The sequence below is a fragment of the Leptosomus discolor genome, chromosome 6 (genome assembly GCF_034619465.1).
Source record: "Leptosomus discolor isolate bLepDis1 chromosome 6, bLepDis1.hap2, whole genome shotgun sequence".
Lineage (NCBI taxonomy): Eukaryota > Metazoa > Chordata > Aves > Leptosomiformes > Leptosomidae > Leptosomus > Leptosomus discolor.
Window position 1 is genome coordinate 23,202,322 of NC_141396.1, and position 25,835 is coordinate 23,228,156.

The 25,835-nt window shown below is 40.1% G+C and overlaps 1 protein-coding gene across 1 annotated transcript; it reads left to right on the forward strand.

Moving 5' to 3' along the window:
- Positions 1-367: 367 nt before the first annotated feature.
- Positions 368-25,490, forward strand: HELLS (helicase, lymphoid specific). The gene is made up of 22 exons (XM_086467449.1): positions 368-398; positions 596-717; positions 4,229-4,351; positions 5,203-5,262; positions 5,721-5,757; positions 5,850-5,914; positions 6,386-6,427; positions 7,095-7,319; positions 8,761-8,943; positions 9,187-9,330; positions 10,802-10,998; positions 11,650-11,746; positions 12,688-12,849; positions 13,365-13,507; positions 15,129-15,267; positions 16,693-16,776; positions 16,866-16,985; positions 18,742-18,858; positions 19,732-19,891; positions 23,059-23,155; positions 23,370-23,446; positions 25,046-25,490. Exons 1-22 carry the CDS (start codon positions 368-370, stop codon positions 25,141-25,143), a joined length of 2,523 nt encoding a protein of 840 aa, XP_086323575.1. The 3' UTR covers positions 25,144-25,490.
- The last annotated feature ends 345 nt before the right edge of the window (positions 25,491-25,835 follow it).

A 25,835-nucleotide genomic window follows, 5' to 3' on the forward strand; every position in this document is an offset into this window, starting at 1 on the left:
CAGGGCTCACTCGGACAGGACGGCCCACGAGCGCTGCAGCACCAAGGCCCGACACGAGGCAGCGGCGGCCCCGAGGGGCTGCCCGAGGTAACGGCAGCGCAGCAGGCAGCGACCGGAACGACGCCGCAATGTCCGCGTGACCCTGCCAGCAGCCAACATGACTCCCGGGCGGGGCCGGGAGGGGGCGGAGCGAGAGACCTCGCGAGAGCGCCGGCGCCGCTCGCGCAGCTTCAGCAGCGCGCGGTTTTTGGTCTCGCGAGGCGGGCAGGTGGCGCGCAGTGAGCGCGGGAGTACGGCGGGGCGCGCTGCACGGTGGTGGCCGTACCGCATCGCGCCGCCTCGCGCCCGGCGGCCCCGGCGCGTGGCAATGCCGGCCCAGAACACGGCGAGCAGCGGCGGTGAGAGCCCAGGGCAGGGGCGGCGGGAGAGCGGGGGCGGCGGGAGCGCGGGGGGGGGGGGGGGGGGGGCGGCGGGAGCGCGGGGGGGGGGGGGGGCGGCGGCGGGAGCGCGGGGGGGGGGGGGGCGGCGGGAGCGCGGGGGGGGGGAGGGGCGGCGGGAGCGGGGGCCCCCGCGTTTAACGGCGCTCTCATTGCAGAACCGCTGGGAGCGGAGATGGGGGAGCGGGCGGAGGCGGCGGTGATCACGCCGGCCATGCTGAAGGAGGAGGAGCAGCTGGAGGCTGCGGGGCTGGAGAAGGAGCGGCAGATGCTGGAGAGGGTGAGGGGGCGGCGAGGGGGGCCTGCCCCGCGAGGTGGGGGGTCCCCCGGGCGAGCCTGGCCGGCTCGGAGCCCCGTGCCCCGGCGCCGTTAGTCGCGCGGTCGTGGCTTGTGGGCCGGGGCCGGGTGTCGCGCAGCGCCTTTGATTTCAAAACAAACAAACGTGAGAGGCTGTTAAAAGTGCGGGCGGTGGCTGTGGTTCACGACCTTTGATCGTCCGCGGGAGGGTTTTTTTTACTTATTTTTGAAGGCTAACGGTGGACTTGCGCAGCCAGCAAGAAGCCTACTGCATGTTACACGCATTTAAGTTTGCCATGAGAAGATTACCTCTTTACTTCTGTCGTTTCGAAACTAAAAATCATACTTACTATTTTAATTAATTTTTACTTCTGTCATAAGATACCGCACCTTTAAAGTAAGCTGATGTCAGAAAGGTAGTAAGTTCACATTCTTCTGAATTTCTATCTGAAATATTAAAGGCAAGATTTTTTTGCTTCTTTTTGCTCTTTTTGATCCTTATTTTGTTAAAAAAACTCACCAAACAAACGACCTGATGAGAGCTCTGCAGGACACTTCTATAAATACCATTTATACTTTCCAGAAATAAGTCCGGTTATGCATTTCTTTTGGTCGCAGGTGTAGTTTAGGCAGCAACTGTATCAAGGAAGGAAGTAACCTCCCTTAAAAGGCCTGCCCACAAAGGGTCGAGTTTATGCCAGTTGCTCTCCTGTTCTTCCCCGCACGCAGTTGTGCGGACACCCCTAAGTTGAGGGGAGCCGGAGCTGGCTGAGCTGCTGGCATTGCTGCCAAAAGTGTACATCTCATCCTCCTGGGAGCTGATGGTTGGTTAGAGTCCTTCTGCTTGCTTATGTTGCAGGAAATATAGACTGCTTCAAGGAAATGGTAGATCCCTGACACAAGTGACGCAGTCATTAGTACATTTCCCTTCTCTCTTGCTGTGCTTGTTTTCAAATGTTGCTATTAAGCATTGGCTGATATTAACCAATCTCTTTTGGAGAGAGGACATGGAAACATGGTGCTTTTAGACCTTTGCCAATGCAATTTTCAAGGTATTGGAATGCTACATGAGGTATTCAGGCATAAAGAAATACAAGCTTGAAAGAACTCTTCTCTTAAATGCGTTTTTGTGAGTTGTATTGTAAAGAACTAATGCTGTTACTCAAAATACTTGAGAAATCAGTGTTTGGGTTTTTCCCTGTTTTTCAGAGTGCTCTCATTTTCCCCTTTTGTGTTAATTGCGTAGCTTTGTATTCAGCCCCCAGAAGACTGATGTCTTAAAAACTGAAGCATTATTCTAAGGGCATGAAAAATAAAATTTCTGAGGCCCAGAAGTAATGTTAGTTACTCCTTCCCTTTTCACTAAGAAAAGTTGTGATTTTTAAAGGTATGTTTTTAGGCTACAGCATTTTGTGATACTGTAGTTAGAAAATACTTTATTCTCCCAGAAGTCTCGTAATCTTCTTGCAAACAATAAGTCATGATAGAGCCTGTCTGAACTTCTCTTCATGTATTCCTTGGTCAGACTTGGAACTAAAAATTTGGAGGCAATGCTTTGGGAGCATGAGGAGGAAACCCTTGTAGAGCAAAATATCTCATTGCACATGAAGTATTAAGAAAAGGACTTAGAATTTAGTTTCTTTCACAACCAGCCACTTCTGTAACAATGCTGTAATGTGACAGGGCTGGGGTTTTATGTGTTCTCTCCATTTCTTGAGAATCCAGAGAGCTTACCTCAAGCAAGGGTATCACTGCATTGTCCTGTGTGCTTCTGTCATGCTTTCTCTGTGCAGTTTGGGGCCAGTCATGCCAAGCGAAATTACTCCTGTCGTTAAACCCAGCCTTAATGGCATCTTGGGGGCAGTTGATGTTCTTGAAGCTTCTGGGTTTGTTATGTTTGTCACTTTGGCAAACCCCCTGCCGGGTGATTTGTACAGCAGTTCAACAGCAGAGTCACCTTGTCTTTTCTGTGGGCTGATGGCAAAATACCACTATGCAAATATAAGAATGTAGAGTGATTAAAAAGTAGCAAGTTTTTGACCTCAGTTAAAAAGCGGGAAAACCCCCCACTTTGTTGAAGTTCAAAGACTGAGTCAAAGGACAGAGTGGGGAAATCGTAAGAGTTCAATGCTGATCATCATCTTCAAGTTTGTTTTTTTTTTTTCCCCTTGAAATTTCCACAGTTGATAGAGAGAACAGTCCTTTAGATTGACCAATTAATGGAAGGATGCTGTGTTCACTCCAATAAAAAGTGAGCAATAGCAATTTGTTGAATGAAGTCGTTTAGTTTTAATTATATTCTTTCTTGGCATTGCCATCAAGGGTTGACCTTTCTGAGCTCACGTAGTTTTCGTCGGAAGGAAGAACCCTGGATTGGGGAGAGCAGAAGCAAATAAAAACTGTATGGAGAATCATGAGAAGGCAGTCTCTTCCCCCAAAGAACTCGTGGAGATAGATCTTCCTCTCATAAAAATACGGTGGTAGCTACCTGATAAGAATGACATGAAGTACTGTTTGTGGAAAATAAGAGTGTGATTTCTGGGGGAGGAAAACATGCTCCCCCTTTTCTGTGTCACACAGTTTGTCCCATGGTTCAGCTAATGTACTTTTTCCCTGCCTGTTAGTCTATTTAGTTTCAGAAGATTCCCTTGCCTTTCTGTCTTAGAGTGCCCTTCCCCCAGTGTTTCTGCTGAAGGCAATGGCGTAGATAAGCATCTTGTAAAGATCTGCATCTTGCTTTCTGAGGTTTCTCTTGGAGATGCTAATTCATACCTTTTCACCTGTCTGATATTTCAGTCTAACAGGCAGTGTTAGATGAGTGCAGAGGTGTGCATGCTTTTTCACTTTTTGGAGGAGTCTTGATCTGAGTTTTAAAGAGTAGTTTGCAAACTTACTGCACAGCCTTGACTAATTCAATGGAAGTTACTTTTAGAAGCACATATGGATTTTCTAAGCAAAACAAGTTACTGTTTTCACACTGGGAATTGACGTGACCTCTGTAAATTAGGCATGATGGTTTTGTAGCTGTCTGACAACATTGTTCATAATGAAAAACTGCACGTTTGTGAATGGCACATGGAGGAGTGCCAACTAATACGTGGGAAACTGCTGAATTTTGCCAGGTAGGGATGATTTTTTTCTCCCAAATTTTGCAGGGTGCAAGTAAACTTAAATTCATTTTGCTCTAAATCTGTACATTGGAATTGAGACACTTCTGAGGCCTTGAACACCTGGTGCTGCTGCACTGGAGGCATGTGTGTTGCAGAGCTCTATTTACATATGAAAGTAACCGAGTTGCACTCGCTTGCATCTTACAGCACTTCAGGGGTACACGTGAGTCCATATGTTTGTGAATCATAGGTGTATAATGACTGGAGGGGAAAGTTTGTGTATGCGTGAGACAGTTGTATATCCTGTAGAAGAACCTTTCATTATATTAAAAGTACTAACTCTGAAGCATCTATAAATATTTGACATCTCTTTGTGTTGGCCAGGCTCGCACTTCTTGGGACAGGGAGTCAAGTGAAATGCGCTATAAGAGGCTTCAACATTTGCTTGAAAAAAGCAACATCTATTCCAAATTCTTGCTAACCAAAATGGAACAGCAGCAGCTGGAGGTAGGTGTATTCTTATTTGCAATGGGGATTCTTAAAATGGGCTGCCATCTGTTTTGGTTTTTTTTTGCCATCGAGCTGTTTGAGTTGAAGTAAAAATGCTGTTAAGATTGCAGTAATGTCTTTGTAAGAGTTTGCACTTGAGAGAGAGGGAGAATCTTAGGAAAATAATCAGGGAAACAGTGTTCTCAGAGTGACACTGACAGACTGCAGGAACCCTCTTTCTAAAATGCTTTTCTAGTTTAACTGTCAGCTTGAATTCATGGTTACTGCATTGATAAGAATGCATGTTTCAGTACTAAGTCTTGCTCCATCTGATAAATGCCAAGGTGTCTTATCTCTTTTTCTGGGGTCCTTTTGCTTTCAGCACATAGAAATAGTAGATGGAATGAAAATCTTAAATTGTTCAAGACATGAAAGCACTTCTTCCTTAAAGGCATTATAGGCTACTACATTGCTTTCTGTTTTGCAGTGAACACTAGTGGCGATATGTAGAACTTCAAGGGGAGTGAGTTGCATCCGTGGAAAACTTGCTGCAATAGGTGTGATCTGAAGGAGTTTGCAATTGGGAATATTTTTGTTGGAGTCTTTCTAAATTATTGTATTTAAATGTTTAGAGTATTCACTGACAAGCAATTCAGAGCAGTTGCACTTTCTTGTCTAAGCTTTGCTTTATCATTGTAAACTATGTCAGAGAAGAGGCTTTTAGTAAGATTGCAAAAACAAAGTCTGTAGAGTACACAGAATTCTACATTACCAATGTATTTTATGCCTGTTATCACTTCTGTAATGGATAGCTCTCTTGTGGGTGTTGCTGAAAGGTAAGAAATGTGTGTGGGTTTTGTTTTTCTTAGGAACAGAGGAGGAAAGAGAAGTTAGAAAAAAAGAGAGAGATGATGTTAAAATCTGCCAAGGTAAGATCAACTAGCTATTTTATGCACCTTTCTGAAAAAGTCTGACAAATTACAGTGTCAATTTTGATCAAGGTAGGTAAACTAAGTAAGTTACATTAACCAGTGTTCAACTTGCAGGATCTATTTAGTATACCATATTTATTTTAACCATAATAAGACTCTTAAAGAGTGCTTAAAAATTGTGTACCATGACATTAATCTTAAGGAGGTGTTTCTGACTAATTTATACTGAAGAAAATGGTTTTAATTTGTCTTGAGGAGTTTGGTTTTGTTTTAGCAATGATTGTTTATTCGGCCAGGAACTTTTTTCCAGTCTATTTTTAAAAACTGCTTAACAGTAAAAGTGTTTCAAGAAGCTTCCAAAGGGAATGATTTGAGGCTGATTATATCTCTTTATCTGTGTCATGATAGTTAGGGTTGCATGAGATAGTAAACCTCTTCCTATGTTTATTTTCTAGGGTCAAAATCCACTTGATGGCAAAGAGGAGAAATCTGGTAATGTATTAGGCTTTGCCTTTTGTCAGTACTGGTGTTTTTATTTTCTCTAATGTTTGATGTGTGGTATAAACTCAAATGTTATTTTATAGGTGCAAAAAAGAAGAGAGGGAGAGAAGATGGGACATACAACATCTCGGAAATTATGTCCAAAGAGGTAGGCTGTAACTATAAAGAGGCTTGTCTGGATTTTTAACTGGTGAGGCAATCACTGTGTGACATCTGTATTTTAGAGCTATACATTCTCATACATTGCCATCAGAGATTATCCACCAAGAACCAAGAGCAGTCTGTCTGTAACGTGTGGCTTTCTTCCAGCAAAGATCTATGTAACAAGCGGTGTTGTCAGACCTGTAGAATTCAGATGCTTTTTTTTTTTTAAAGTCTTTGGGGAGGCAAGCTGTGAAGAGACTACATGGCCAGTTGAATCTTCTGTTACCCTTTGTAATTGGACTCTGTTCTCTGATGTGTGACCTTATTTAGAGTCACTTGTATGATTAATGATGTTGTATTAGAAAGCTTTCCAAAGTATATCCAGATTCTTTGATTGAAAGATGTCATGAAATACAAATTGTAGTAGCCTTTAAGGTTGAAAAGCATGTAAGCATAGTTTTTTCTTTGCTTCCAGGAAATACTATCAGTGGCAAAAAAAAGTAAAGTGGAAAATCAGGTATGTTGGCACATGTTACTGCAGTTAAAGTGTGTTAAGCCCAAAGGGAGAGAGGGAGGGAGGGCTTTTTACACTTCATAGCATATCTTTAAACTTTTCCTGTAAATAAACATCTCTCTGCTAGCTACTGAAGTCCTGAATTAGAAGTTTAAAAAAGTGGTGCAAGTGAATGCACTTAAATCTGAGGTGAAAACTTATTTTTTAAAACACTGAATTTGAATGTTTTTAAACTTTCTAGAATGCCTGTAGTTTCAAAAAGAAAGGAAATAGGTGTATAAGACCTTAAGGCATAGTAATTTTTAAGCAGTCAGGCACAGAGGTACAAGTGTGGTCTGTTCTGCTTGTGCTGTAGTTTAAAAGCTGCATGCACAGTATGAATTTCTTTCCAACATTCTGTAGAATCCATTTACAGAAGGGAAATGGCTGCGCTAAATACCAGCTGCTGTGTGGATGGGTTTAAGTCTGATTATTTTTATGGGTAGAAAATGATAAGCCCAGTTGCTTCAGTAGCTGTTGCTGCTCTTCAATTCTAAAGGAGTAAAGAATGCATATAAGGCATTGAGATTTTGCGTGTTGACAGATTGGTGTAAATTGGGCAAAAGTATGTCCTAGCTGGGCTTTGATGTGCAATCCGCTTGTCATGTGTTCCTTAAACTTCCTTCTATAGGATGAAAGCTCCTCCAACAACCTGTGTCCAGGAGACCTGCAGAAAAATGGAGACTCAAATAGTGTCATTAAGGATAGACTCTGTCAAGCTGTACGACACAGCGCCAAGCAATTCCTTGATCCAGTACGAAAATTTAATGGACAACCAGTGCCTTTTCAGCAGCCAAAGATTTTTACGGGAGGTGTGATGAGGTGGTACCAAGTGGAAGGCATGGAGTGGCTAAGGGTATGGAGTGATTGTTGGTGAAATTCAATGTGTTGCTGATTGGAAACAGAAATGGAGGGGAAGAGACACTAGAAGTCTGTGATCATAGTTTGTACAGGGAAGATGGAGAGAGACAGTTCTTTATGATTTTTCATGATAGAAGAATCTGGTGTTATGAAAAAGTTGTCAGGCAGCAGATACAGTGTTTCAGTGTGGGGAGGGTGTTTGTGACCGTTTCTTTAGACTTTCTGGTTAGTGTTCTCCATCTTCCCTTTCTCCGTTTATTTTCTTGTTCAACTCAACTGTCTCTTCAGCCTCTCCTTACAAATACTTTGTGAAAGCAGAAGGGCTATGCATATCACTAAGGGACAGTTGTCTTATTTTTCTCTCTCAAGTGCTTGAATACCTAGCCCACAGGTGTTTAAAGACCCACTACCTTGCAGGCCTGACACAGCTGAGTTTTCTGTTTTCTGCATCTTGGAATCTAACTAGTAGTATGAACACAGCATTTCAAAAAATTGTCTTTAGCCTTTCAAATCAAAAACTAAAGAAACTTGCCATCAAAGTTGCACACGTACATATTTAACTTCTACCTGTTTTTGCTTGCAAGCCAAACTAGAACAACTTTGCTTTTAATTATCAGAGCCAGACAGAACTAATTTTCGTTCTGCTACTGATCTCATAGTTCCTTTGGGCTTCTTCTTTCTCTTTCTTCCCCACAAGCATATGTATCTTGTTTTAACAGGCTTAGGCTGATCTCACAAGTGAGTGCCACTAAACTCACTCACTCTGTTCTGTCACTGGGAAGCATGTGGGGAAGGCAGACCTGTTCTGGCAGGGGGCTCTCGGTTATAATAACCTTCTTTATGAATCTTTATGAATAGTAGATAGAGTAGCTAAAGAATACTTCTATGTCTGTCTTGCTGTTCTGTGAGAGATTGCTCTGTCAGTTGTCAAATAGGCAGTGTCTGCACAAAGGACTTGCTGAAGCAGCTGGCTGTGTTGGTCAGGATTGCACCTTTTTCCTATGGTGAAGTAGCTGTGCCTGTAGAAGCTACTTGAACTGATAGAGAAACATCAGCACAATAACTTGGTCTTTTAGAGGGGGGAGCTAAGGGAATTTGTTGGAGCTGCGATGAGTAAAAATTTGGGTAGTGTGGGCTGTACTTGCAGCTGAAGTGCTTTTTGGTAAAATAATAATTTACATCCTTTCCTTTGATACTGTTCTGGCTTTTGCCTCCTAGTCAGGAGTTAGTTAGCTAGGAGCACATGCACCTACATATGAACGTCTGGGGTTTACAAGGTGCTTGTATTTATTTTCATCATGGAGAAATCTTACACATCTATAATATAAAATGTGCCCAGTAGAGAGTTTCTACAGGTGTTGCATTCCTAAAGATGCCTGTTGTTCTTAAGGTGTGTTGCCTGTTTTGCATTTACATTTCTTTTTTGCTGATTGCAGATGCTTTGGGAAAATGGTATCAATGGCATTTTAGCTGATGAAATGGGGCTGGGGAAGACAATCCAGTGTATTGCAACAATAGCACTGATGGTGGAGCGAGGAGTCCCTGGTCCATTCTTAGTGTGTGGTCCTTTGTCTACTCTTCCAAATTGGATGTCTGAATTCAAGAGATTTACTCCAGAGGTAAAAGAAAAGAAGATTTTTTTTTTTCTTCCTTAGGTTTAAAAGAACAAATTATTTAATTCTTATTCTAATTCTTTGTCTTGAAACTTTCTATGTATAGAACATCAGTTTAATTGTAGTTGTTCAGGTGGTTACTACACACTGTGCTGTGACTTGCTATGTGTTTACAGCCTTCTTGTAACAGAGCTAATTATTTCTACTGTCTTCCCTGCTGACTTCTAAACTTTTTTTTTTTTTTTTCAGATTCCACTAATGCTCTATCATGGAGCTCAGCAGGAACGTCGTAAACTGGTTCGTAAAATTCATGGGCGACAAGGATCACTGCAAATCCATCCTGTGGTCATTACCTCCTTTGAAATAGCAATGCGAGACAGAAATGCCCTGCAGGTATCCAAATTCTCCTGAAAGTCCTAGGATGGGTGGAATGCCTCATCGCTAATAGCAATGTTTTTGAATACAGTAAAAAAAACCTGCATGCTGCCTGTATGAATGTCATATTGTAGCATTTATATTTGCATTCACTTCTGTTTCCTCGGTAGCAGTGGCTCTGGAATTTTATCCTTAAGAAGTTCTTCAAAGAGAACACTATCCAAAAAGTGAAGTAAGCAGATAGTTACAGCATACCTGCTCTTTTCATTAGCTCTCTGTAGGTGATGGTGAGGGAGACTTGGAATAAAAGCTATACTTGGTGTATAAATATCATAGTTAATATCAGAATGGTTGTTTCAGCGAGGTGAGTTTCTTGTAGAAGTTTTATTGTAATCACCTAAGCTTTCTAAATGCAATCACCATCAAGCAGATATATGGCATTAACTGTTCAGACTCAGCTTTCTAGTCTGGCAAAGTGAGAAACAACAGTAAATAAAACTGGCAGTATCAGACAGTCTTATTAGAATCATAGAATTGGTTAGATTGGAAAAGACCTTTAAGGTTATCAAGTCCAACCATTAATGTAGCACTGCTAAACCATGTCCCTAAGTGTCAGATCTACAAGTCTTTTAAATACCTCCAGGGATGGTGATTCAACCACTTCCATGGACAGCCTGTTCCAATGCTTAACAGCCCTTTCAGTGAAGAATTTTTCCTAATATCAAATCTAAACCTCCCCTGGCGTAACCTGGGGCCATTTCATCTTGTCCTATTGCTTCTTACTTGGGAGAAGAGGCCGACACCCACCTTGCTACAACCTCCTTTCAGGTAGTTATAGAGAGAAATAAGGTCTCTCCTCAGCTGCTTCTTCTCCGGACTAAACAACCCCGGTTCCCTCAGCCGCTCCTTGTAATACCTGTGTTCCAGACCCTTCACCAGCTTCGTTGCCCTTCTCTGGACACGCTCCAGCACCTCAGCACCCTTCTTGCAGTGAGGGGTCCAAAACTGGACACAGTACTTGAGATGCGGCCTCACCAGTGCCCAGTACAGGGGCACGATCACCTCCCTACTCCTGCTGGTCACGCTATTTCTGATACAGGCCAGGATGCTGTTGGCCTTCTTGGCCACCTGGGCACTGCCGGCTCACGTTCAGCCAGCTGTTGACCAACATCCCCAGGTCCTTTTCTGCCTGACAGCTTTCCAGCCACTCATCCCTTAGCCTGTAGCGCTGTATGTGGTTGTTGTGACCCAAGTGCAAGATCCAGCACTTGGCCTTGCTGAACCTCATACAGTTGGCCTCAGCCCGTTGATCTAGCGTCTCTAGATCTGTCTGCAGAGCCGTCCGACTCTCAAGCAGATCAACGCTCCTGTCCAACTTGGTGTCATCTGCAAACTCGATCCCCTCGTCCATTAGTGTTGCTTATCTCATGTGGCACATCTTTTGACAGACTAAAGCTAAGATTTACTGAAGTATCCTTTCTTTTTGTAGCACTGCTTCTGGAAATACCTGATAGTAGATGAAGGTCACAGGATTAAAAATATGAACTGCCGCCTTATCAGAGAATTGAAACGATTTAATGCGGACAATAAACTCCTGTTGACTGGTACTCCCCTGCAAAACAACTTGGCAGAGCTTTGGTCATTGCTTAACTTCCTGTTGCCTGATGTGTTTGATGATTTGAAAAGGTAGGTTGCCGCCTGAAGGTGAAAACTATTCCCCTTTGTTCTGTTCGGGTGTTATTGTGACTTAATAATTAAACTTGCATCAGCATGTGAAGAGCTATTTTATAGTATGGTTGTAATTTGGTAGTAAAGTCTTTGAAATGTATCTTGCTTTCACACTTAGTTGTTTCAGAAAGTAAGGAAGTAATGGTCACTATGGATAGTGGAAGCTCAACTCTGAGCTAAGACATGAGCATTTGTGGGGAAGAGATGTTTGTCTAATCATAAGTGCCTGCTGCTGCTTGAAATTCTCTAAGGTGCTTGAGAAAGCTGCGCGAGGTTGGCAGACGTGGGAGACAGCGGGTTCTTTTCTGAACTAGTAGGGGGTTAGGTGGAAGAAAGTTGCCAAAACAGTCTTGAGACTAATTTTGGAAAAAGATCAGTAGTGAATATTTCAAGTAATAAAAGTATTTTTACCAATCATTTAAAACCTAAAGCATCTGAATTGACATGTATATTTCAGAAGTACTTCCTGTTCACCCTCTGTTCATGATGAGTATTAGTGCTTCGTTTTTCTTAAATCGCAGGAATGAGAGAAGAATAGTATACTTAAATAATGAAGAAGAATAATAGCAAGCTATTCCTCTTTTTTTTTCTTTTGCTTTGTTTTTATAGCTTTGAATCCTGGTTTGATATTACCAGCATTACAGAAACTGCCGAAGATATTATTGCTAAAGAAAGGGAGCAAAACATCTTGCATATGCTGCATCAGGTTTTCACTTATTCTTTGTGTTGATTTTTTTTCACGTTTTATTTCTAACATTGACCATTGCTATGAAATGTGTCAAAATCTTGTTTACGGAGCTGAATTCTGGGCCTGAGGCTTTTATTGTGGCGCTCCTGGGCTTCCTTAGATTTGCGGATTTTTTTTTTTCAGTCTTTGCAACACTTACAAATGGTGAAAGGAGCAGTATACCTCTTTTGATAATGGCTCATTTTTATTCTTAGAACGGAACTGAGTTTAGTCAGACTTAATTATAGTTGCTTGCTTCTGTTTGCCAAAAGATTTATTTCATGTATTTATTTTTTTGAAAGATAACGTTGAGGGAATTTATGTAACTTATGTGTTGAACAGAGTACCTTTTGACAAACTAGCTGTATAATGTGTCTGTCTTCAAAACCAAGCTAACGCTCAAAACTTAATTTTAAGGAGGGTATGGAAGTAAATGCTTACAGAACTATCATTTTGCCATCGTAAACTGATGGTGAGAGTTATAAATTGTATCTTCTAGATATAACTGTTAATGATAATTTATTATTTATTTTGGTTAAAGGTTTGGAGCTTTCCTGTAATAACTTTATTTAAGAAATATAACAATCAAAATGAGCTGTTTTGTAATAAAATTACTTTGAGTTAATGAAAATTATTTGAAAGGTTTGTAATGTAGTTACTACTGCACCCTTATTAAGCACTTCAAAATTTTTCAAATGTCAATGGAAGTGTTGTTGGAACACATGTATTACCAGGGTGTAAAAGTTTTGGAGTAGGCATCCATATTAAAAAATGAAATATGGAACTATGCAAATTAACTCCCTTGCTTTAAATTTGTCAAAATAGCATTGTGTCAGTAGACCTGCTTGTGTGTGTCTGTTTTTTAAACTAGCCATGTTGAGAGCTTTGAGTAGTTGTAACACATCTGCTCAACATTTCAGATTCTGACACCTTTCTTGCTGAGAAGACTGAAATCCGATGTTGCTCTTGAGGTTCCTCCTAAACGAGAAGTTGTGGTATATGCACCGCTGGCAAAGAAGCAAGAAACTTTCTATACTGCTATTGTAAATCGCACCATTAGGAAACTACTTGGGAACAATGAGGTATCTACTGATATGGATGTTGGAACTGCACTTGCTATTAATGCTTTGTAGGCAAAACCACACTGATGCTGTTTCATTAACATTGTAACTAAACCTACTTTTTGCTGAAATTTTTAGTCTGGTCCTTCTGTTATCTATTTAAATGGCAGTTACTGTGATGCCTCAGTGGGCACAGAAGTAATACAATAAGAGTGTAAATAAGTTCTGGATGACTTGTAGCATGGGGGAGAAAGAAGACTCTTTTCATAGAGTTCACAGTTTCTGCTGTAAAATCAGTAAGGTACTAATGTAGCCTTTAAAAATCAAGCAGAAGCTTTCAAAATCTGCAATTATATACCGTTACAATTTGGGCTGCGTTTTCTACTTCGCAAAACTTACGACTGCAGAGTCTTAAGTATGTATTGAGTGATGTATGTCACTGAGACTTCTTCTCAGCATTGAGAATGCTTGGGTCAGCATAGGCCTTTGAATCTGAAGCTGTCTGCTGTTGATGGCAACATTATCATTTCCCACAGGAAGAAGTAGTTGAGTTGAGTCCTACAGGCCGACCAAAACGACGTAGTCGAAAAGTGGTTGATTATTGTGAAGAACATAATGGTTCACCTGATGACTTGGAAAAATTGATCAGCAAAATGCAAGAGGAAGTAGAAAAAGAGAGGTGCCTGCCCTAAAAGACTTTTTTTAAAAAAAAATTATACTGAATATATCCCTCCTAACTTGCTTCCAGAGCTTTGCTTATTCAAATTCATCGAGAAGCATGGCATTTTATAATTTGCTATCCTTGTAGGTTTATGATTTGTTTCTTTGCTTTTACCTAATATTCGCTGTGCCATGATAGCAATGATTAGGTTGTACCATCACTTACTGACTCATTAGAGTTATAGTTAACTACAAGACATTTACTCCTAGACCTGTGGCCTTTGCAGGATCTAGCAATAAAATTGCTTATTGAGTCCCTGTTTTCATTAGTCACAGTCTTAGGTAGGTCCTGTGACAATAATGCTATTAGTAATCCGTAAAAAGCTAAAATATCCTAGTGTCAAATGTAATTCCTCTGGGCTGTTAAAACATTTTGGTAGTAAAGAACTGTGGTTTCACCAAAGCCTCAAGGTCTAAGATAGTGTTGGGTGCTAGCCAGGGAAGAATTGCTTCATCTTAGTTATTTGGTAGTTGAAATTTCATTGTAATAGCCTAGGTCCTGGCTACAGCTAGCAATAAGGACAAAGAGTGAAGAGCTTGGTTTATTGCTAGGTTTTGCAGCCTTTGCAAGGTTCAGGTAAACATTTTGTCTCCAATATCCAATTATGTTCATAGGTATATCTCTTTGGCTCAAAGACAGGACAAGGGATAATGCTGGGGTGCTAACTACAGTTAATTCCTATGTTTTTGCAGAATTACACAGGAGTACTTGAAGCAAAGTTTGGGGTAAGACTGGATAAAAGGGAGGAGTAGTTTCCTTGCTAAATTTTGTAAAATATGTAGGCTTAGACTGAGGCCTGGAACCTAGACAGCCAGCATGGTTATTGCTGGTTTAGTGATGAGTATTGGTCACTTTCTGGTGATGAAGATAAGAGTTAAAGTTCAGGACTGAGGGAGCTGAGGAATCACGTTCATGCCTGGGTTTGGCAAAGTCTATTGATGACTCTAAATTGGTTGAAATTCCCTTGGGTGTAAGGAAAAGTAGGTTAATATTCAGGATTGGAATGTATTTATTTTGCTAGGTCTTTATTGTAGTCCAGTGTACTTTGCAAGAACAGACACTTAAATATGTTTATATTAGTTTTATGGTGTGCATGGATCCCTTATGTTGGAGATGGTACTTACGTGTGTAAGAGCTAAATTACTGTGTTGTGAATCCTGCAATGTGTATGTGTGGTCAAAATGGGATAGGCAGAGAGCTCATTTTGGAATAGCTTCTATGTTGTTCCACAGGAGATCTGACCATTTGTTCTAGAGAGGGATTGCTTCTGTTCCCTTTTCTGCTGCGTGATTTACGCAAGTTGTTTTTTCTGCTTCTGATTACTACTGACTGTCCTGTATTTTAAACTCATAATTGCAAACCCTTGTGCCTTTACTGCCAAGTGTGGCACTAAAAGAAGTTTTGTCTGGTAATAGCTTTACTAACCATCAGGGATTTTGAGGACATTTAACACAGCATGTGAATCTGTTGCTTGATTTTTGTTGTGGTTTTGTTTGTTTGGGGTTTTTTTCCCTCTTCAGTATCTATAGTATACTAAGGTGACACTTTCTGTACTAATAAGATGACATATGTTTTCAAGGCCAGTGGTAGAAGTGAGCATTCCCGTGGATTCAGAGGTGAACCTTAAACTGCAGAATATTATGATGTTACTGAGGAAATGTTGTAATCACCCTTATCTTATTGAATATCCGTTGGACCCTGCTACAAAACAATTCAAGGTACATATTTTAAAAGGATTACGAGAAAAATTATTCCAGGCATTAAAAAGCAATAGGCTGTGAGCTGATGGCAGTAAAGAATAATCTTTTCAATGTATTTGGCATATGCCTCCACATTGAATTCCAGCAGTGTACTGAATCATTATTTGAAGCTTCCTGCAGCAGCAGTTGCAGAGACTAGTTCAGCCTCTGTGCCTGTTTAGCCTTTGCATAGTGATGCTGTAGTGTTCTTCATTATGGCAACACTTATCTGCTGGGAGCAAAGTTGCTGAATTTAAACAGTTCTATTGACTCAAGGTGTTTTAGGATCTGCCTCAAGCTCTCCTCACAAAGGTTAATTTTCAAAACAAAAAATGCTGACCTTGGTGAACTGTTCATGACATAAATTGTACATGCTGCAGGAGGTGCGGTGGTAACTTCTAAGTGTGAGGTATTGAACCAAGTACAACAGAGTCATCTGCTCAGAGAATACAGCATCCTTTCTTCTCAAATGGGAGAAAATTCCAGTTATATCACAAAGGCCAGCTGGTAGTTTAATCTACGCAAAGCAATTGGCAATATAGGAAAGCGTGAAGAAATTTGAATTGAAAGAATCTTGAACAACTGGAAGTTGCTTGCACATTCTAAATGTAGGTTTGTGGGCATGTGTAGTCGTGTTTCCTGTCCAGCGAGTGATAACAGATGCAGCTGCGCTCAGGAGCAAGCTGTGGGATGTTTATCAATGTAAAGTCAGTGCATAAAAAGCAGATAGCCCAGGCTGGATGTTGAGGGGAAATTAGTTAATGTGTAGAAAATGCAGACTGTTTGACAGTTGACACCATTTGCAGGAGCCTAGTACCTGCTCAGGAAAATGATTTAGGAATTAATGAGGTGGCTGCTGTATGGCTTAGACCTGGGAACGTTTCCATATCCTTGCTCTTAATCCATAGCAAGAATTAGATCTAATAAACTCTTTTGAGGAAAAGAGTTGTTTAAGGTAGCAGCGTGAAAACTTTGTTCTGTCAACTTCTGACACTTGGCTGATGTGTAGAAACTTGTTTAGCGGTATTTCCTTATATCCAGTAGGTGGAAGCCTTGTGCATTAATTACAAGCTGGGAAAGAAAAAAAGAGTGCTTTTCCATGTGGAAAAATTAAATTGTCACGGGTTCTCCTTCCAGAAATGGGATGAAAACAAATTATTTTTAAAAAAAAATTATTTGGGCATATGAAATGGTAGGGTTTGATTTAGTTTCATCATGATTTAACTGATTCAATGTAGTTTGCTAAAATTAGTGTTGCTTCCAATCTTGGATCTTTAGTTAAAATGATGGTGCAAGCTTGTTTCTGTGAGAAGCTTTCAGACATCTTTTGTTGGTGCTCCTGAATCAGGGAAATTTTTGGCATCGTTCCCTCCTAACATACGATCCCCTCTCCCGTGTTCTAAGGTTGATGAAGATTTAGTAAAGAATTCAGGCAAGTTTCTACTCTTGGACCGGATGCTTCCAGAACTGAAAAAGAGGGGACATAAGGTAAAGATAATGATTCGGGGATGGGGTGGGGGCATAGTTGTCTCCTTATGATCAGGAAATGGTACTAAGTAATCTTCCTGGTTTTGTAGGTCTTACTGTTCTCACAAATGACTATGATGCTTGACATTTTGATGGATTACTGCTATCTGAGAGACTTCAAGTTTAGTCGATTGGATGGCTCTATGTCCTACTCGGAGAGAGAAGAAAATGTAAGTAGATGTACATGCTCTTTGAGCCTGTTAGCAAATTCTGCTTGTTCCTGTAACACTGGGATGTGATTTTGCACAGCATTTAGCCTTTAATAGGCAAAAGACATCTATGTTGAAAACTGACATCTTGCTGCTGATTTGATGTCTGCAGCTCAGAGATACTGAAGCAATGAAATGTGTTACTAACTAATATTTTGAGGTATGCCTACAATGATGGGTGCTCACGTACTCTGTTGCCCAGATGTGAAGTATATAACATACCTAGATTGTGGCAGATGCCAATCCCAGTTTTACCCCTTCACATACTGTTTTCTAGCACTTGGGATGGGATGCCAGCATCTATGGGAGCATACTGCAAGTCTAATGCCAAATAAAGCAGATTTTCAGGAAATAAGTTTTTGTACCTAATGGGACACCTGTAACTTCAGCCTGAAATTGCACATGGATTTGTTGCAACATAATCCTTTGTTCTTACGTTCTTGTAATGATTTCAAAGAACCACAGAATGCCTTACTACTGAAGTATATATTTATCATGAAGAGCAGCCATGCAGGGTGGTTCTGGAAAAGCTCTGAGGGGATGTAAAAAAGCAATGCATACGTGGAGGAGGTATGCAGGATGTATCTAGGGGATGTGCTGAAGTTGCCATCTGGTCTCCAAAGTATGCACTCGTGTTTATGAAGATACAGAAAACTGTGGCACGTGATAGAACATCTAGCTCAAATTGTGCTTCCCTTTGCCCCATTTTTTTTCTGTGCCACAGTGTGGCTGAGGAAAATCAAACCCCTAAACGCTTATGCTGCTGCTGTTAAAGCTGATTCTTAAAAGAGGAAAGGCTAACTAGCAACATGACAGCAAGCTATAGTGACTTTTTATTAAGCTGGTAAAATTTTGCACTGCTGGCTTGTGGGGATTTTTAGGAGTTGATTGTATGTCTACCACAGTGTCATATGGGTGCAGGATGAGAGAAATCTTCGATGTCACCAGTCAAAGCTTAGCAAGGCTCTTCTCGGTTCCATGATTTGCTGCTGGTGCTGCAGATGCTGATGTCTAGGATAGACCAGAGGATATGGGGCTTTTAGAGAGCTTGGGTAGCTGCTTCCACCTGGCAGTGGGTTGGTGGATTCTTTTTCTTTGCTGTGATTGAAGTCCTGAAAATCACTATACTTTTCCAGTTTTCAACCAGCATGTGGGTGGTCAGACTAAATAGACCAGGTTTTGACTGGTATTGCAGACCTGGTAGGAGCTGTGCTGAGACTTGGAAACATCTTGCAGTGAAAGTAGGCTAGATGCTGAGTAGGAGGCCAGAAAGTTACTCTTAGGTTTGAAGTAAGAAGAGGAAGTATACAGGGTAGCTGGAAGTTACAGTCAAGTTGACATCAGTATTTTAGCTTACTGCTTCTGTCAAGAAGTAGATATGGGTTTAGGCTCAGCCAGCTTGGACTATGCTCACCTTGCTCATCACTGGATGGTAGGTTATGTGGAGGTGAATGTGATTTGGACCATATCTCGCTATAGTCATCTCCACTCTGTGTTAGGCAACTTATTGACTGGAATCATCAGGTAAGAAAATTGCTTCACTTCTTGGTCTTGTCCTTTCCCAAATGCATGGAATGTGTCTTAGTTTGGCGTCTGACAGCAAGTGCTGTATTTTATCTGTGTTCATCTTTTTAAACACAGCTAATGTGTTATTTTGAGACACCTGTGTTATGTTTGATCCATCTGCTGTTTTTTTAATAGATTAATTCTCTTCCAGATGCATCGATTTAATACTGACCCTGAAGTCTTCCTGTTCTTAGTGAGCACAAGAGCTGGAGGCTTGGGCATTAACTTAACTGCGGCAGACACAGTTATCATATACGATAGTGATTGGGTATGTTGACAGACGGTTAACCTAGTGATATGAGTCATAAAATACTTTCTCTATTGCTGCTTTTGATAATCATTTACTAACCCATTACGGTATAGACCATTTCTGCGACTTTAATGAGGAGTTAGATGAAGATTATAGTAAGTAGTGTATGCAAACATGTTATATATGAAATATGCTGCCTATGAAAAGTCCTGGCTTATCGAATACAATGTTAGAGTTTGTCTCCAAAACTAGCCCATTTGCCCCTGAGTTACATCAAAAGCAGGAGTAGTTTTTTTGTTACTCTTGAAGATATGTTTTCTTCTTTCTATTTATTATTTAAGTTCAAATGTAGCCAGGCCTTCTACAGGTTCTTGGTTTCCAGCTGCTATGCTAGTACCAGCCCCTTGAATTTCCTCCTGTGACTTGCCACATGTGTTTTAGCTAGCTAGGATTCTGCTGCTCCTGTGAGGCTGAAGGCTGGGAAGAGGAGAAGTATGGAAGGAAATGACTTGAACTTCTGCATCTTCACTCTATTTTAATAGGCAGCTCTGCTGTTTGCATGACTATTCAGCTTCAGGAGGCTAAAGCAGCTTCAGAAATGGCTGAAAACTTTTTAAATCCCTTTCCTTAACAAACCTACAACTAACACCCTCCGCTAAATTTGTGATGCAAAACATGCCCCTCCGTTGAAAACTGCAGCACATAGTGCAGAAGCAGTCTGAGCTAGTCATGGATGAGTTTAAGCCTAAAAAGATGTAGAGTTCTATTATACCATGGCTGCCCTGCTTATTACTTCTGCTTTGACTCTGAGCTTGCTATTGAAATGCCGTATGTGGTACATATCTTAAAAGAGGTTAATGGCACAGCTAAGTTGTTTCTTTATCTGCTCAGAACCCCCAGTCAGACTTGCAGGCCCAAGACAGGTGTCACAGAATTGGCCAGACAAAGCCGGTGGTTGTTTATCGTCTTGTGACAGCAAATACTATTGACCAGAAGATTGTGGAAAGAGCTGCTGCCAAGAGGAAGCTGGAGAAGCTGATTATCCACAAAAGTTAGTATCTCTGTTTTATGACTTCCTGTAAGCAGGTGTTGCTTCTTTAAATCTCAAGAGTACTCTTCCAGCTCTGTTTTGTGACTGCTTAGTACTTTTTCTTAAATGCAAAAAGGCTTCATCCTTCTAGCAATTGGCTATATAGTATTACTTTTCAAAGTACATTCTTACACACATTGCAGATAACTTCTGCAGCAAATTAAAGGAAACCACTTCTAGTATTTCTGGAATCCCCATGTTATGACTACTCCTTTACTACTAGTAGGTAAGGAGAAAAAGTAGTATGATGGGACAGTGAGCCTACCTGGGAGAAATATAGGCAAAACCAGGCAATAAGAGAGTAGAGCTCTGGGCTTGTTGGCAGCTTGTCAGCAAAATGATAGTTCGTTTGACCCAAATGTTTTTTGACTTTTAGCATGGAAAACGCTGGGGATAGATGACAAGTCTCAGTCAATTGTCTTTTTAAAATCAAATTAAATGAACCAGAATATAAATGGAAAAGCAGATTAAAAAAATCTTACTGCTTGCAGTTTCATTTATAACAATTCTTCATTTCGAGCAATTTGTCTACCCAGTGATGTCTACAACAGTGTTTCATGATGAATTTTAGCAATAGGTTTTTCCAGTTGCACTGGCAAACTTGCTCGAGGAGGGAATGTTCCTATTAAAATTGGTAAAATGAGTAGAGACTATAGAAAGCTTATTTCTGGGAGGTTCCTACTAAGCTTGATTGAGATTGCAAATCCTAGAGCTGTAAAATCACTGTACAAAATTTCAGCATCCTGTTTGGATCTGTCCTTCTGAATTTAAGAACAGTATGTTATAACCACAGTAGAATAGTGCTGTTTGAACAATTAAACAGTGCTGAATAGAACAATAGTCTTTGATTTTCTGTGCAGAACAATGGTGTTTCTTGTTACATTTTTGATTATCCAGCTGGTCATACTCAAATGTCTTTAGAAAGTGATTGGGTTGAAGTATCTGTTTTGAGGGTAAATTTCTCTTGTTTGGATGCTATAGAAATCCTGCTTTGCTTCTGTAGATTATTCTGTCTGATATTTGGACAGTAGCTCCTAGCATTTTCCAAACACTAAGCTCACTTGAAAACTACAGTAATTTCTGTAACTTGATATGGGCCTCTGACAATAATTAACTTTATATTAAACCTCAAAGGAGTTTAAGAACTTCTCGTAGTATAGTAAGGGGAAAAAAAAGGCATTTTCATGAGGGCATAAAGGGGCAGAAAGGCCACATCTGTACCTCTGTCTACTGCACCGTGTGCTGCCTGTAAAGCCTAAGCTGTGGTTTGCTTCTGGTTTTGGATGACGTTAGCTAATCTTCATTAGATGCTTCCTGTATCCTAGCTTTATTTAGCCTTTTTCTTTGTAATCTGTTTGCCACTGCTGTCTTGGTGCTACTGTCTGACTTTTTGTAGGCATGTTAATGACCAGTTTAAGTAAGAAAAAAGTTTGGGTTTTAATGATTCGATTATGGTCCAACCTGAAGTTAAAACAAAGTGGCCAGATGAGCACATCATGCAGAATGTGCTCTAATAGTAGATGACTGCAATATAGCAATATTAATATATTCCGAGTAGCAATGGGAACTGGGACTAGTTGTGCTGGAAGGAAGCTAAGTATCAAGTTGGGTCATGCCTTCAGTTCTTCAGTGAGTTGAATATTTATCTTGGTGAATCATATCTAAATTGCAGGTTAGGTAGGGGTGTCCCCTATAGGAGCCTTTGGATCCACTATGTAAATGTAAAGGTGATGTAATGGGTCCTGTAACTTTGAATATCTAAAAAAGTGTTGGAACTTTGGGGGAGTGAATGAGGAAGGGATTATCACAAAGCTTGCTTAAGTCAGGCCTTTCAGTGATAACTAACCATGTAGGGTGTGTGCAGTACAAGTACTGGAGCTTAAGAACTGGAATTTGCTGCAAAACAAAATGCTTTTTTGGCATCAGCATGAGGCTACTCTTTCCGACTTGTGCTTCTTTTTATTGAAGAAAGTTGGCTAGGAAACTGTATGAGGACCAGCATGACTTTAGTTAAATTAGTAGATGTCAGACTAAGAAGAATTGATGGACATAAATTTCTATTTGAAGTGTTAAGTGCCTTGTAGGGTCTTCTGTATTTTTCTCTGTGTCACTGTTGTTGCAACCCAAGACCTGTACAGCCCTAATGCAATGCCATGTGGTTTGTGAAACCAAAAACTAAAAGGGAGAGACTGCATCACTAACAATGCTTGACAGGACCTGGATCCTGGTGTCACAGCAGGAGATGTTAACGGGGGAGAGAATCCTGTAGCTCAGACCCCTCTGGAACTTGAATCTGATTTGCAGCTCACAGAGAAACAGCCAGTCTTTGGAAAGAGATGGGGAAAGATGTGGGGAGAACTTCTGAAACCAAAATATAGGAAAGAACAGCAGTGACTGTGATGAAGACTCATTAATAAAATGGGTATGTGTGTTGATTAAAAACTGACAAAACTTGGCACAGAACAGCAAGGCTTGCCTGTCTCCTTGAAATGTGCAAGACTGAGCTTGTAACTTCATCCATGCTCATCTTTAGTTAAATAGTAATCTTGTATAATTTTTTGGGATGTTTGGGCTGACATCCAGATTTGTGTGTAGATAGATGTTAGCATAGTCTCTTCAAGAAACCAACCTATTTCAGGTGTGTTATTTTGTCATGTCTGTCTAGTCTGTTTAAACTGAGAGATGTTCTCTCTGCAAAACACCTATCTTTCATGTATTTCCTGTCTTGTAGTTAATACTGCTTACTTTGTTTCAACCAGCTTACAGTACAAAGGGAACAAACTTCAGCATCCACCATCTAACTTTATTTACAGTGTTTTTACTGTAAGTAGAACTAACGGCTTTTCCGCTCTTGTGTGCGTGTGTGCATGTTGAATTGGTGTTTCAATCAGTTCTTCTGCATACTACAGCTAGAAGGTGAAAGGCCTGCATGTAAACTCTTCATGTACCTCTGATTTTTTTCACCAGTTAGGCTATTAGCATAAGGTGTGTTTACCTGAGGGGTAAACCAACAAAACGTATCATTCGTTGTGATGTGCGAGAGTAACTTGTTCGATATGTGCATCCAGCATTGATTTTACAGAATTGTTCCTGTCTCTGTACTTTCTTAAATTTTCTTCTTTCTACAGATCAGTTTAAAGGAGGCAAATCTGGTCTAGCACAGTCAAAGAGCTGCCTGGACCCTCAGGAATTAATAGAGTTACTGAAATCCAGAGACTATGAGAGGTATGCAGATTTCATAGTTTTCTTGGGCCATGAGTTTGTAACTTAAAGCTTGCAAGCAGCTGTCAAGAGCTCTGTTGTCTTATGAAGTGGTATGTGGATCTTCATAGTGCAAAGAATGTCCTAGGCATTCCACTATGTGGGAAAACTGACTTCTGCGCAATATTAACTGTAACATACTTTTATCTGCATTGAGAGATTATTTCTTCCTTAACAGGGAGGTTAAAGGATCTAAAGAAAAAGTAATCAGTGATAAAGATCTAGAGTTACTCTTGGATAGAAGTGATCTTATTGGTAAGTCAGAGTTTTAATCTGCTGGGTTTTTTTTTCTGTTCAATAGTAAATTCATGGTTTTGAGAGTCTTTATAGGTAGAAGGCTGCCATAGCTTCACTTCCCTACAGCTGTGTTGTGTATCTGAAGAAGGACTGTTTGGTCCTTTTGCTGACACTTCCAATAGGATTTGCTGAGGAAGGAATAACAGAACTTAGTATTCCAGAAAACCACATTCATGCATAGTCTGCTCTGAGCATACATGAATAAAAAAGCATAGATTAAGAGGTGCTCTGCAAAGCAGCTTTCCCTGTAGGTTGCTTTAATTGATGAAAATAGTATTTTTTTTCTGAAAATATTTATTTATTCAGCAAACTTGTTTAAAAAACTATTTTGATACTATCATAATTCAAAAGTCTAACATTTGGGGGGGGGATTGAGCTTTTCAGAGTTACCATGGCTTGTCAGTGGATCAAATATTTTTTACAAAAATAATTTTGAGGTTGTCTGCAAATTCTAGTGCTTGATCAGGCCAAGATATTAATTTAAAATGTTAACTTTTCTGAGAGAGGAAAAAATTCTTGTTCAGTGTGTCTAAACTAGATTTAGTATGCTTTGTCTCCTTCAGCATCTTGAGGAGAGATAAGTCTCAAATTGTAGATACAGGAAAAAAAAAATCAGTCATTACAGAATTTAGAAGTAAAAATGATAGCTAGCCTTAAATAAGTGTGATATGTATAGTTTGAGTAAAATAACTTTGCCTTGGGAGAACTGTTGCTATACTTAAATTTCTTCCTACATTATCTAAAGAAATCATTTTACAAAACTGATTATTTCAGTTAACTGCTACTATACAAAATGATTCTTGATGCACTGATAGTATGGTCTATCTCTGTCTCTGCAGGTTCAGGCTCATTTCTCCTTTCAAGTTGGAGAAGGTGCCATTTATTCTGTGTTATTAGTGTGCATGATATGGTTGTTTCTTTTTTTCCTTGGCTATGCTAAGCAAAATTAGTATATTAAAATTGTCAAAAAAATATTTATACAGAGATACTGGTCTAGCATTATGTACTGAATATTTACTACAGCTAACTGCACTCAATGCTTTAGAAACTGAAAGGCCACCTCCCACCCCTGTAATAATTACTAAATGTGATGTAAAGACAATACTTTTTTCATTAGCTTTATACTTACTGGAAGGGCAAGTGCTAGGAACACAAGGTGTAGGTCTCTGAACTTTAGAAAAGAATATTGCTTAGCAGAGCCATAACTTCCTGTGTTTTTTTCGTAGTAACTTCACTAAATAGGTTTGCTGTATTCTGTTTTCTTCTCGGGAAAACGAGACTTGTTCAGGCAGATTTTAAAACGGCTTATCTCCATTCTGATTTAGCCAGAGTGTTGGAATTTTTTCTTATTGTACACCACTGAAAATCATTTTGTTCCTTCATCAACAGTTTGCTACAAAAAGTTTGGTTTTGCTACAAAAAGTTTGTTCTTGAAAATATTTTTTTATCAACTTGCTTTCCAAATTCAAACAAAAATACATAAAACTTTTGTCTGCAATAGTAAGGTTGCAGACACTTCACCTACTGTTGTTGATCTTTGTTTTGTTTTAATCCTAGATCAAATGAAGACCTCTGAAAAAATGAAAAAGGAAAAAATGGGTGTCTTCAAGGTCCTAGAAGAATTGTCAGATTCCAATGCAGAATGTGTGTTTTAATGTGGAAATGTGGCCTGTAGTCTCACAGGACAAACATATGACTGACATCAGATCTTCCAGAGATGTGGCTTGCAAATGCTGACTTTAAGGCCTTGTTCAAATCCCTTGTGTTCTTTCAGTGAATTTTAACATGTTCTACAGTATAATGCAGGTGATAGTTCCATGTTGTAGCTTTGGTAGGCTCTCATAAAGAATAAGAAAATGAGCATGTTTCACATTTGCAGCTAGCTCTTGTGATCAGTGGTAAAAACTGGCAAATTTCGGGGGGCGGGGGAGAGTAATCTTCATGTAGAAGTCCTAAACCACTTTTTTTTTAAATACGGTGTCAGTTATGGTTTTATTTGTAAGGGAGATAACATGTGCCTTTGTTACAGCCATGTGTGTAGCTTGTTTTTAATTTCTGCAAATTATTTTGATTAAATAAATGTCTGGTTTGTTCTAAAGGTGTAGGGTTTTTAGCATAGCTTCTTAAATAAGCAAAGCTTATGTTGTGTCCATTAATTCACTCTTTCCCTACTCATTTAGCACATTAGCCAATCTCACACATTTAATAAAATAAAAAAATTTAAAAAAACCCAACAACACAAAACCAGAAAAAAAAAAAAAAAAAAAAAAAAACAAACCACAAAACCAAGGCAGCTTGAATAAGTCCAAAACCCCCTACTTTTTCTGGTGCAGACATGACTTCTGTA

Bases quoted from the DNA above. Each gene is read 5' to 3' on its own strand.
- HELLS (XM_086467449.1), top strand. From the start codon at position 368: ATGCCGGCCCAGAACACGGCGAGCAGCGGCG. The intron at 7,320-8,760 runs GTATGGAGTGAT...TGCTGATTGCAG, and splicing joins AAGGCATGGAGTGGCTAAGG to ATGCTTTGGGAAAATGGTAT. The intron at 13,508-15,128 runs GTGCCTGCCCTA...TATGTTTTCAAG, and splicing joins GAGGAAGTAGAAAAAGAGAG to GCCAGTGGTAGAAGTGAGCA.